This window comes from Anguilla anguilla, chromosome 2 (genome assembly GCF_013347855.1).
Source record: "Anguilla anguilla isolate fAngAng1 chromosome 2, fAngAng1.pri, whole genome shotgun sequence".
In the NCBI taxonomy this organism is placed as follows: domain Eukaryota; kingdom Metazoa; phylum Chordata; class Actinopteri; order Anguilliformes; family Anguillidae; genus Anguilla; species Anguilla anguilla.
This window is the reverse complement of record NC_049202.1, coordinates 67,708,714-67,722,031: the sequence shown is the minus strand read 5'-3', so window position 1 is coordinate 67,722,031 and position 13,318 is coordinate 67,708,714. Positions and strand designations below refer to the sequence as shown.

The window sequence follows — 13,318 nt, the reverse complement described above, 5'->3', positions numbered from 1 at the left end:
CAACAGTTGTTAAAATTGTTAGTGTGGGCCAATGTTGGTTAATGTTAATGTATGGTTAATGCTAAAATACAATTAATCCATGGATTCACTAAACATTTCACTTAAAAATGCAAGTGTTTCTTTTTTTGTTTAAATGGCTGATTCAATTAGAAATGGAAGAAATACAAAAATTAATACTTGTACTTGGCAGTGTATTAGTGTACCTAGTAGCATATGCATGTATTTGTTATTGTGATTTTTTATTTGCAAATATGTTAGTGCATGTGAATGTTTAATTGTGTATTTGGAAGAATATTAATTATTTCGTTGTTTGCATGTGCATACGTGGCTATGTATAATTGGTGCAGTTTATCTCCTGTGAACTTGAACTGTGTACCTATTGCAAATGTGGATATTGAGGTATAGACATGTATAATACAACAAATACAATAGGTAAGGAATACATCTGGATATTTCTCTCTCTCTCTCTCTCTCTCTCTTACTATTTTTCTCTATCCCTCTTCCCTCTCTGATTATAGGTTCGTGACTCACACAGAGTGGAGAGCTCAACAGTGAACCCCATTCACTGCAGCTGATGGCATCCCACAGACACCCCGTGCGCTGGGTATTGTATGAGTTGAACTATGCGGTTGTTCCCTGCACTTGGACCGGTACTTCTCTCTAGGGGTTTCGTCATACTTGTTCCTGGTTATGGTTATACACTTTGTTGTACGTCGCTCTGGATAAGAGCGTCTGCCAAATGCCTGTAATGTAAATGTAATGTAATGTGTGATACTGTAGGCTTCAAACAAGTCCTTTCAATGGAAATATACTTTCCTAAGTATCTGAGTTTGAAAGAGAGAACTCCCCCCTTCTCGAGGACTGTCACTCAGCTGCAACACAAACTCAGAAGAAAAATGAACACACGCCCTTAATTGTGAGTCAGAGTTCAGGAGAAAACGTTGGTCACATCCAGGCTGCGCTCTTTCTTTCTCAGCTGTAGACCGTAAAGACTCCGTCCAGGCCCTGCTTTGCCTGCAGCTCACGTGTCCTGGCGGCGCTGCTGCAGCAGGAGCAGCAGCACAGGGCGGTGGCTAGCTGGAGGAGCTGTGTCTGCTCACGCCGGGCCTGCCCCTCGGTGGGGGCCGGGGCCGGGGCGCGGGGGGGGGGGGGTGTTTCTGATGTCTGTACAGGCCTGTAGCCCTCCGCGCGTCCCACACGCGGCTGTCCGGACACGTCGGCCCCGCCTGCGCTCGCTGAGTCACGCAGGCGCTACGTTTAGGAAGGCGTGTACGCTGCGAAAGAACAATGACCGCTCCTTACAGCCTGAAACAAAAACGGAAGTGAAATCTCAATTGTTTTTTTTTTTTTTGAATATTTCTCTTTTTTATGTGCATTAATCGCGTTAATCATCCCTAATAAATGGTTTACTTGAAGTGCCATCCAGTGCAGAGACACTGATATAAATTCACTGATAACATGGTATGATATGGCACATTTTTTAAATTTTGATAATCTTGCCTAAAATTAATTGGGGCTATAATCTTTTGTATAACGACTTCAGCTTCAGAATTGAGCTTACAGATAGTCAGCCACAGTGAGGTTAATAGGTAGGCCGTTTTCAGTTGTGAATGCACAGCTCGTATACTCTGTGCTACTCAAAGGCTGGAATCTTTGTCTTAAAGGGGCAGTTCACCCAAAAATTCTGTCTATCCATTGAGAGTTTCACACATGAGATTTGATGTGTTCTTCTAGATATCTGCTGCAGTTCAACCTGATACAACAGACCTCAACAGACCCATATTTTTGTGGCCCTCAATGTGCCGAAAATGTTGAAAATTTGAGAATCTCAACGGCAACGTCTCTACAGGTTTAGACGGGTTAATCTGCAGGACTTGTGTGAGGTTATTCGCTCTATGTTTCTGCCATTGGTAGTGTTTCCAGCCAGCTGTATGGAGGCACTGTGTAGTCCCAGCTAATGCATAACCATGATGCTTTGTGAAGCAGCACTCCACAGAAAAAAATGGCTACTGAGCTACCCAGTTAAGTGTAATTGCAGTTAGCTTGTAAACTCCCTGAGTAACCGTCAGTTATTATCATATTATCTTTCAAGGGAAAACAAAATGCTGAATTACAGCTAATGTACTGGACAATGGTCAGTGTAACATCACCCCTGATAGAGTATTTTACTCTAATAGAGCAGCAGACTCATATAAACTCTGTCAGAATTGACTTAACACTTATGCTTTGCTGTGAGCGGTCATTGCTGAAGCAAGCTCGCGTAATATCAGTATCAGCAACATGCCCTACAATAAAAGTAACTTAAATTACCAGTTTTAGTCATGAGGCCATGTTTTCAAAAATCAGCTGCCATCATGGCATCAGTGTTCTACTGTATGTGCCAGAAGGTTCCATATAGGATTGCTCCCCACTGGGCATATGAACATTTGTGATGGGTTTACCCATAAGCCTCAGTGTAATGAACAGGCTAGCCAATCAGATTCTATTGCTCTGTTTAAACAGAAGGCTGCCATTTTGAATGGGAATTCCCACATCTGTGGCTTGCGATGAGGGCATCATGTGACCTGAATGCACGAGTCACTTTTTTATTCCAAGCAGGACTGGTTTAAATCAAAACCAGAAATACAGCATTTTCCAAAAAAAAGGGAACCATTTATTAACAAGTGAATAAAACCTATTGCATATTATTTTGCAAGACAGTTGCATAATCAAAATGTTATGATATTTAAAATGTCCGTTAAATAAACAATGTTTTTTTCAGCATTGTACTGTAACAACGGTTGCGTACATAAACATGAAAATACAAGTTACTGCAGAACAACGCTGTGTTGAACAAAAAAAACAGCGACACGAAGCAGCGGATTACATAGTGTTATGTCACGGTGGTGTGTCACAGACAGCAGGATGTTTTCAGTGTTGCGAAGTAATCCTGCATGTTCAGTAGTTTGTACAGTATGGCGTGGAACAGCAATTTAGATGGCATTCGTGACAACGAACTCCACACTATTTGGAAATACCTGAAGGGAAGAAGAGATGTGGATTTGTGTTGTTGATTCTACAGTAATGGTGGCTGCCCTGTGTTCAGGAGGAATTGATTGTAACTGGACACTGTAGCTACAGCAGTTTGCTGTACCAGCCCCCCCACACCCCCGTGTTAAGCTCATACTCCTGTGCTACTACCATTTCCATTCTCTTTGCCTGGGAAATGCTCTTAATCGGGGTGACCTACTTTGTGCTTGCTGTTGTATAAGTAAGTGCCTGGTGTTGTATAAGTGCGCAGATGTGGTCAAACGGCTTTCCGGTCCAGTTTTGATCGTTCCACATTGTGTGTGAGGGGGAATGCACGATGGCGATAACATGTAACAGTGCTGGTGGTGTCTGGACTACCTGCATACTTCCAAATGGTTACTGAAGACCGTTCCACTTAATCTAGCAAAAAGGTAGTGGAACGTTTGCGGCTAGGGTTCGGACAGGCAGAAATGGGGTCAAACCTATTCGAACCTTTTTTGGCCCTTTATTCAACAGCACAACAAGCAGCTCGCGCCTCATCGGCACCAGGTTATTGCCAGAGGAGGTAACACACAACCATACTAACACCCCTATGTTTTTTTTAGCTGGTGTAAACTGTGAGTGTATACAGTATAGTAGTACCTGATATGTCTGAAGGCCTATGTACAGGGAAGTGACATCACTGAAATGACTCCCATCATGCTTTGCCACCTCACAGTAAACACACAGATGAGAACAGGAATACAATACAGATCTTGCTTTAAAAAAAATGAGAAGAATTGTATATTGCACAATACTGTACAACACTGTAGATACAATATTGTCTTACAAAGTTAGCTGGGATAAGTCCATTACTACTTGAGGCAGGTAGCTTATGCATCGAGAGAAAGCCCTCGCAAGTGCGGTTTGTACAGTTTGACCTTCTGTTTGACCCGAAAGTAGACAGCGTACAGTTAATAGGAAGCCTTGTGTGTGTGTCTGTGTGTGTATGTGTTTGTGTGTGTGTGTGTGAGGCGTGGACATCCCGAGGGCAGAGGTGTGTGTGTGTGTTTCAGGTCCTCACAGTGTCTGACAGAGGGCAGGGGGATAGAGGGACCAGTGCAGTGTGTCGGCAGAGCGGTGCCTTGCTATTGAGGACACACACTGTACATCTGGAGAGCTGTGCCCTGTCTGAGGCAGAGGCCGAAGAAACGCATTGATCCCGCTGTATCCCAGCGCAGCCCAATAATTACATGTGACCGTTTCCCTAAAGCAGAGCGAAGACACCCCTGATATAACAAAGTGGAACTCGTCGAAAGTAATGTCAGCTCGTGACGTCAGAGAGGTTATGATATCTTGATATCAGAGAGAGAGGTTATGATATCTTGATATCAGAGAGAGAGAGGTTATGATATCTTGATATCAGAGAGAGGTTATGATATCTTGATATCAGAGAGAGGCTATGATATCTTTTCGGGTCACGTGGAGAGGCGGCACAGTAAAAAGTGACCCGCAGACGTCTCCGCGGCGCTCCTGCTCCTCCCGACTGTCTCTCAGTTTACTGCGGAGTGGACAGGCTGCCGAAAGGCCCAGCGTCCGTCTCGGGTCCGTTCCGTGCGTACAGAGGTAAAGAGTCTCCCCGTCCCGCCTGCGGCCTTTAGCTCATCTTGGAGAGCAGCTGCTGGGAGAAGAGCTTCTTGAGCTGGGCCACCTCCTCGCTGAGGGAGCTGAGCTGAGACTTGAGCACGCTGTTCTCCGCATGGTACTGTGAGTCGGCGCCGCCCTGCTGGGGAGGCAGGGCGTACGCGGCGGGCTGGGGGTAGCAGTGCTGCTCGGGGCGCGGGTACTGCTGCTGCTGCTGCTGCTGCCAGGCGCACGGGCCCTCGGCCCCCACGAACGGGGCGTGGCCCCTGGCGGCGTCCCGGCCTGGCTGGGCGGGGCTGCGCCGGCTCTCCCCCCCGTCGCCGCCGGCGTCGCCGCCCCCCGGCGTCTTGAAGCGCAGCTTGTGGGGCAGGCTCCTCATGCTCTCGGCGGGGTCCGGGCCGGCGGGGCAGGGGTGCGGCTCGTACCCGGGCTCCTCGCCGCCGCCGCGGGGCGACAGCTTGCCGTGCTCGCTCAGCCGGTCGTCGAAGAACACGGGGCTGCCCACACTGGAGCCGCCGGGCGTGGAGAAGCCCGAGTCCTCCGACACGCTGCCCGCGTGCTCTCTGGCCACGCCCCGGCCCCCGTACAGGCAGCCCGGGGCGGGGGGGGGCGGGCAGGGGGCCGGCGGCGGAGCCCGGGTGGGCCCCGTCGGCTCGGGGGAGATAGTAGCGCGGCGTGGGGGGCGGGGCGGCGCAGGGCGCGGCGGGGTGGGCCGGCGCGGGCGGGTCGGACGGGTCCTTCACCAGGCCGAAGCGGAACTTGAGCGCCAGCAGCTCGGCCCGCAGCCGGGCGTTCTCCTCCAGCAGCGCCATCACGCGGTTCTCCAGTACCATGTCGTTGACCCGCCGCTTCTCCCGCGAGCGCTTGGCCGCCTCGTTGTTCTTCTTGCGCTTGTCCCAGTAGCCGTCGTCCTTCTTCTCGTCGGGGATGAACTCGCGCTTGCGCCGCAGGGCGCTGCTGGGGCTGCTGCCGCCGTCGCCGCCGCCGCCGCCGCCCTCCTTGCGCTTGAGCCCTGACGAGCGGCCCAGCAGCGAGCGCGCCAGCAGGCTGCTCGACGTCAGGATGGACACCGTCTCGTCCGTGAAGGACAGCGCTCCGTCTGACAACTCCGCCTCCAGCTCCCTGACGCCGGACGGCACCAGCTCCTGCAGCACCGCGTCACTTTGGCCGGTCATTTCTTCGGCGTTCTCCTCCAGAACCTTCACAGCTCTGCTCATCAGTCTTAGGGACCCGCTGGCTTGCGTATTATTTCTCGATTTTTTTTTGAACGAGGTATGAGCGCTGGAAAACAACGTTGAGAACGAAGTTACGGATTGGGGCCCCGGACTTCGGAGTGATCTTCCATGCAGCAACAGCTCCACCTAGCGGTACAGAGAGAGAAGTGCGGGAAATATTAAGTGAGGGGAATTTGTGTATATGTTATGGAAGACCTGTTACAACACAGTGTTACGTAACCAGTTACATCTTTCCTGTGTAACTACATGTTGTACGTATATGGACTTAATGCAATAATTCCATTCGAACCGATGACTGAATCTGGTAATGTCTTCTGTTTTATTAAGGACTAACTACTGAAATGCGCAGGGAAATCGGCTTCAGTTTTTTGTGGTGGCCGTGGTCATTGTGGAAAATTTCGCTTTCAGTCTAGACCAACCATTGACCTAGAACTGAAATTGACTTATGATAATGAAATCACGCAAAAGGTTTATATTTTCGGGCGATGGAATCGTAAAATCGATAATAACAGAGTAAGAACATACGCTACTCAACAATGTAGGCTATTGTGTTTATTAAATAGTCGAAGCCGACATATTGAAAATAATCTGTACCGTCTACATTTTTATATCCTTAACCGAAGCAATGCTTCCTGTCTACAACGCACATACTTAATACACTTTTCCTGTTGTCAACAGACAAAGTTGATGCACTTTTCGCAATAAAAGGCAGTTGACGTACATGTGTCCTGAAAAGCAAAAATGTGTTGATTTCAGAACGCAGTCAACGTTCCGCGCCAGTACATTGTAGCCTAGGTAAGTCCTGAACACACTGTTCGCTTTCATTAGTTTCCCAGAAATAGAGGCTGAACTATCAGGTGCAGCGCGTATTTCAAGCCTCGCCCTAAATGTCATTTCTCTGGTTATGCAACATTACCACAAGGGCGCTCCGTTCGAACATCCTGTCCTCCTATTACATTCATTCCTCGGGCGAATCGCCAGCATTGTTATTTATACGCTGGATAACATTCTGTGCTCCGCGAACATCTTTGTAACGTCACCCGTGAGAAATCATGGAATTTCTTTATTCTGAAACAGTCACGAAGTGCTTGCAATGGCAGTTAGCATTTTTACTTTTTAGACAGATTTACCTCTCGCACAAAATACAAACGTTGTCCTCGTTTCAAAAGGCTAGAACTTTGACCACGCGGCAACAGTAGGCTACAGTTTATAGGGCACCGATTCACATAATACACCACAGCGCACATAATACTGACACAATATTCTACTTCTCTGCTGTATTCGGAGACTTGGTTTGCCGTTGTTCTTTAATATGTGTGATGGCTACACACCGTAAAAAATAGATGATGGTCTTACCTGTGAAGAAATAGTTCGGTCCTTTTTATTCCTTTCGTATACTACACTTTAACTGAAGGTGTACACCTGATTTATGTAGAACAACTAAACGATTGTCCGTTTTTATTTCAGCTAGCTCCAGTAGCCTAGTAAAAAGAACACTTGTTAACGTATGCGATACGGAGTAGGTTGCCAGTCGTTCTCCCACCTCGTCTCGCTTGTTTCTGCTCGGCTGTGGATGCCGCAGCTCGTATTTGTTTCTTTCACCAACAAGTTCAGCCGAGGACGCCCCCTTACCTTAGTTGAACCCCGCGGCCTGAACAAGCGACCGGCGTTAAGACCGCCCCTCTGTTTAAGGTCCACCCCGTCGCGGGAAAGCTCCGCTAGCTTGTAGATATCCGCTTCAACTAACTCACGATCACCCAATTTCCTTAACTATTTTCATTAGGATAATCTTTTCATGAAGATTATCCAAATGACCCCTCCCCCCCCTTTTAGATCGTTCAAGAGACTAGTCACATTTTCTTCCTAAAATTTAGATGTCCGATTTCAGTTTAGTTTCCAGCAGGGTTGCTGTTCAGTCCGCGCACGCTCGGGAAGCCTGGTCGCTGATTTCAGTTCACTTGCATTAAACCCATCGCCTACACATATAATTTTTAAAAATTAAAAATAGATTTATACTTGACTGTTCCCAGCTTTCAAAAATGTTGTTTTTATAAGTGGCTGTCTATTACTGACAAGGGATGCATTAAACTCTTCAGCTTCAGTAAACGCCAGGACTGGGCAAGACACAAATGATAGAACAAAAAAAAAAAAACTAATTTAACATAATTTTGACAACATGGCCGTCTGAAGATGTTGTATTATCACATTATAGCAACGCAGACGTATGATACATCGTTCCGTCTGTACCTGTTGAGATCAGATCAATAAAACTACGTATTCACTCTAATTTTCAGCCAAATGGGAAATTGATGCGCAAAACAAAGTAGTAAAAGTCAGTGGTGCAGAAAGATTTTTAAGATTTGAAATGCAGGAACACACCATAAAAACTTGTAAAGTATTTAAACAGTTTCATTAATTATGTTTTAAACTTCACATTACGCTGGTTATTTCCTCCCCGATTTCATGTTTGCTGCATTATTAAATTAAATACTAGCTCAAATTAAGAAATGGGCCCTGCCATGCGAAATGCTTAATTTATTATACGTCACAATGTTTGAAGACCAATTATCTGCCTTGTTTAAACACGCCAAGGAGGATAATACGTCATTCAATATTTGCGTTGACTATGCTCAGGAAAAAATAACTGTCAACTTCAGTGTATAGATGTATTAGTTTGTACATTACTCTCGGTCCTTCATTTGGTTTAGCTTGTCAACATTCATTGATTGCAAAATGTACTTTGCCATTCTAAAGCTACTGTGAGCCAAGTAGTAAAAAAAGAAAAAAAAAATTAGTTTGCACATCATCAATTATGGCCTGTAGCATCTGAGTTCATTTTTTCCCTGGGAAAATGGTTTAAAAGCAGTGCTGATCATAGTGAACTCCCCAGCTCTACTTGTACTTTGCAGTTAATCATGGAAATATTTAGAATATTTGTTCAAATTGGCAACACATGGAGACAACCTCCCCCCCCCCCCCCCCCCCCGCCTTCGCTGGTACATGTTGAAGGGACCAGGGTGAAAAAAGTCATGTTTGCAATTCAGCACATGAGCTAACCCCACAGAGATGCTTAGTAAGACTTTCGGTAGTTTTATTTTTCACGCTCTTTGGCCAGAGTTGCTAAACGTTCTTGGTGAAAACAAAGTACTGGGAACGTGCGAAGTGAAAAAATGTAAACTATTGCCAGCTCTGTCAGTAAGGGATTTCCCCCCCCCCCTTTTGCTTTTCTGCTTCAAAATTTCAGTTGTGTCTGTCTGTAATAAGCCAACATATCGGCCTTGTTGGTACACTCACACAACCATCTGTCCAGTTACAGATGAATGCCCTTCAACTTGGAAGGAAAGGGAAGACATTCCTGGCTGTTGTTGCCTGGTGTTTTTTATTTGTATTTATTTTTTTAATTTCATCCACCCTTTAATTATTTGATAGGCTTACTGAAAAAACTGATTCAACATCACCTACCTTTGCCTTTGCTAATTCTCTCAAGGACACCAAATTCTCCAAACAGAATTGAAAAGAAGCATTAATTTATTTATTTTTTTTATTTTTAATTTTTAAAGTGTCAATACTCTCTGGACGTGGTAAGTGGCAATTTAGACTCAGCAGAGTCTGGACTGGAGTGCATGTCAGCCTTTATGAAAAATTTATGTGAGAGTAAACTGGATTTATTCATTTTCCATTTTTAGTGCCACAGTGTTGCAGTCCATTGTATTTTAGTTGAGAATATTGCATAAAAACAGAACAGACTGTGCATATCACAGCATGCAATACACACACACACACACACGCGCGCACACACACGCAAACACATTCTTTGCATTTTATTTTCATGGGACAGTGTGAAGACACATGACATGTTTAAGACTATTTGGTGTGAGCTGAAATGTGATTTGCCATGAAATACGGAGAACAGCCTCCAAAGCATTCCAAATGATAATATCAACTCTACCATTCGTGTGGCAACAAAATATTGATCCATAAGCTCACTCCAAAAAGTTAGTGTGAGAGAGAGATGTCAACTTTTTCGTCTGAATTCGGGACAGTATCGCAGAGAAGGCCTTTAGTGGAAGTTCTGCAGGGGGCAGCTGCTTAAAGTTTGACACGGGAGGTTTAATTCAAACCCAAATCTCTGCGTCAATGGGACAAGGAGCGAGAGACTTCTGACCAGCTTTGGGCCTTCATCATCTGTACACAATAGAAGCCCAAACTGGGGATGAGCACAGCCAAGGTAATAATGTGACTCAGTCTTTCTCATCTTTAATCCTTGGCACTCCCTCCCCAAACAACCTCTCCTACCTTGCCCCGTGGTGCCCACCTCCATGGGCCCACCGAGCCCTCCCTAAATCCTACCCTCACCACCGGGTCACGGCTAACGACTGGCCTGGGACGTCTCATCTTCTCCGTGGTTTTGTTTGGGGATTACTGTGACCTCAGTATGCGAGGTGCACCTGTTGGTCTCTCCGAGCTGGGATAAGAAAGCTGCTGGGTGTCTCTACAAAGACCTCCTACTCCTGCCTGCTTCTTCTCCCTGTGGTTACCGCCGGTGGAGGGTCAGTCAGAGATGCTCTGAATAGTCAGAGACGTGAAGGATTCAGATTTTACAATGGAGAAGCGCGGGGCGCTTCACGCAGACACGGGGAGACGACTTTGACCAATCGCATTTTCTGTACTCCAACAGGTGTAGATAGAACAGTTCAAGATGAAAAGGGCCCGTCCCCCCTCCTGGATATCTGTGCAAGCTCAAAGAGCTGTACACTTTTTCCTCAAAAACATTCTTTCGCAACCTGAACTTTAGTACAAGTTTGTGGAGCACGTTGCCACAATTGCTGATTTGTCGTTGTGCTACTCTATAGTATAACGCCATGCAAAAACTCCATGAAGATAATACACTTTCGCTGCCAGATTGATTGCTGACATATCATTTTCCATGCCGACGCTAATAGGTTGTTTATCATCCAGATTGCCACCATTTGTGTTTGGAACCGTAATGCACTGATGTCATGTGTTCCACAGAAAAATCTCTTGGTCGTTCTGTTCCCTGAGCTGTGGCCACAGAGCCCAGCTTGGTAGCCTTTAGCAAGCAGCACGTGCAAAATTTAATTCCCGGTCCCGCGATGGTAATGCCAGTATGGCGTCATTCAGGCATTAGTGGGAGATTTCCTCATTCGATTCATTCCAGTGAACACCGGTACAACCACAATCAAATGACCTTGCAGGCGATCTGGACTGAAAATCAGATGGCAGTGGGACTGAATAACTTTGATAACTTAGGTCTGAACGAAGGCCTGTCCGTCCCACATGCTCTCAGCATATTGTTTTTTGGCCCGACTAATAAACTAGTTTTGAAGGCTTGAAAGACGGCAACCAAAATTGCCTCACCAGGTCAAAGGGATTAAGCAGAACCAGATTAAATACAGTCTATTACATTGTGCAGTTTTTTTTCTGGCCTTAGTCAGCTTGGCGACAATTCCGAGCTTATCAGACTTAATACATATAATACAAATAAATTATTTTGTGTTGCGTTAATCTGTAGGTCCCTGAGAAACTTGAAATTGAAAGTTTTGTAAAAAAACAAAAACAAAAAAACAGTCATTTTGAATATGACATGCTGCTTACAGCTGACTGAATTATGCAATTGCGCTACATAGTTGGTTGGTCGTGCTCAGCACATTCTATGTTATTTGTGTTTGTCCGTCACTAGGTTTGGTTACAAGCAAAGCCAAAAGCAGGAAGAAAAAAAAATGTCTTTCAGAAAAGTTCCCCTTTCTGTTAACGGGAAGCCTGCCGGTGACGCAAAGTAAATTCTCACTTAACAGCGTCAAACCAAGGGCTGAATCTCTTGGATTTGTTTTTGTCATTTTTTTTGTGTGCTTTTCAGCCTTTCGAAATGTTGCATCATGATTTCATGCGGCGGTGTGCGATGGTCTGCCCCTCTGTAGTTTTGCTGTGAGACCCACTGCAACCCACCTTGAGCCAGGATGGCAGTGTGGACCCTGGGACCCTGAGGTCACTGTCCTGGCACTGTTTGCTGTGATGAACATCGTAAGCCTGAGATGTTCAAACATCCAGGGTCAAAGGGTCAGTGTAGAAGAGGGAAGAGATGGACCAAAGGACCAAGACAAACTCGAACCTATGTGAACTGCGCTCATGTAACACGGGCATGTTACACGCATGCACGCCCGAACATGCACACGCATGTGCACGCACACGCACAGGATCATTCCAGTGTGCATGCACATGTTTACCAGCACATATGGTCTATAAGCTGTGGCTGAATGAGCAAACGCAGGCACTCGTTATTTTTAATGATTTAATTGTTTATTTCTGTTTATAAATTTGGCGCACAACGTGGGGCTGAGAGTGTCCAACTCCCAGGCCAGTTTGGCACGGCCAATCGTCTGCAACCGCCGCCACGTTGATGCGTGAACTCCCCTGCCAATTTGGGAGAGTGTAGTCATTCATGGTTCTCCTTTGAAACACCAGCCAACTGCTTCTTCTTACACCACAAACTACAGCTTGGCTCGCGTAGAGCGGAGTCAGAGGAGGACCATTCATACACGGCTTCAACGTGCAGTCCACAGGGTGACTGATTGACCAGTGGGGGTCGCTAGATAGCAGTGAAATGCGGTCCCCCTAACTAACTGAACCCTCCCATTCCCTGGTGCAACGCAATCAGCAGTTCCGCATCGCCCTATGTGGAGCCACCAGCCACTATCTAAACTCGCACAGTCTGGATTCAATCCGAGGCCATGACACATCGCAGTCTGGTGCCTGCGCTCATTGCTGTACACACCGTAGCGTGTGTCTGTAGTCTTGACAGCCGAGCCCGAGGGGGTGTCATGGCTGCTTTGACAATAAAATTACTCTCAGAGAGCAGCTGATGTTTGCATCCAAGAGCATTTGTCTGTCTGAGAGGCCATTATATAATTAAGTGAGATTAAACAAATGTAAGATTGCAAAACATTTGCAACCTATTGTATGATAGTTAGTTTTGGAGGAAAAAAAAAAAAGAACTGTCATTTTAGTACTGACGGTTTTAGTTTTTTTTTTTACGGAACTGGCTCGGCAGGAAGGAAATGCATCATGTTGAAACAGTGAAGTTAAGTGAGGACAGTAATAAGATGAGCCCTTTTGGGGACAGCCGCTGGGCTTCACCTCGTGCTACCTCGGACTTCCATTACTTAACACTCTTTCCTTAGCCCAGGAAAAGATGATGTTTGGTAAAGTCATTAAGCGTCCTGTTGCGTTGTTGGAACCAGGATCACCGGGTTGAGGAAGGTCGACTGGTATTACTGCTCAATTTCTGTCCCCAGCAAAATCCAGGGGTGTCAAATGACATGGGTGCCACGGGGCTACCAAGTGGGCCTGGGCAGAAGTGTGAATGGCTGCTGCTTGCCTAGCGTGGCGGGTGACATACCAAGGCATGCAGTTTTGAGCTTATGCGTGGGATT

The 13,318-nt window shown here is 46.2% G+C and overlaps 2 protein-coding genes across 2 annotated transcripts in view; one reads left to right on the top strand and one right to left on the bottom strand.

The window, feature by feature from the left end:
- LOC118220656 overlaps nt 1-13,318 on the top strand; it is an 84,931-nt gene that overhangs the window by 32,486 nt on the left and 39,127 nt on the right. Inside the window, exon 2 of the mRNA XM_035404698.1 lies at nt 519-604. The gene's annotated coding sequence lies outside the window, so the exon portion shown is untranslated. The remainder of the gene's footprint in view (nt 1-518; nt 605-13,318) is intronic.
- On the bottom strand, nt 2,570-7,509 carry nfil3-3 (nuclear factor, interleukin 3 regulated, member 3). The gene is given in 3 exon segments (XM_035404709.1): nt 2,570-5,191; nt 5,193-5,993; nt 7,224-7,509. Coding segments are annotated over 2 exon segments (1,203 nt in total). The 5' UTR covers nt 5,850-5,993; nt 7,224-7,509; the 3' UTR covers nt 2,570-4,645.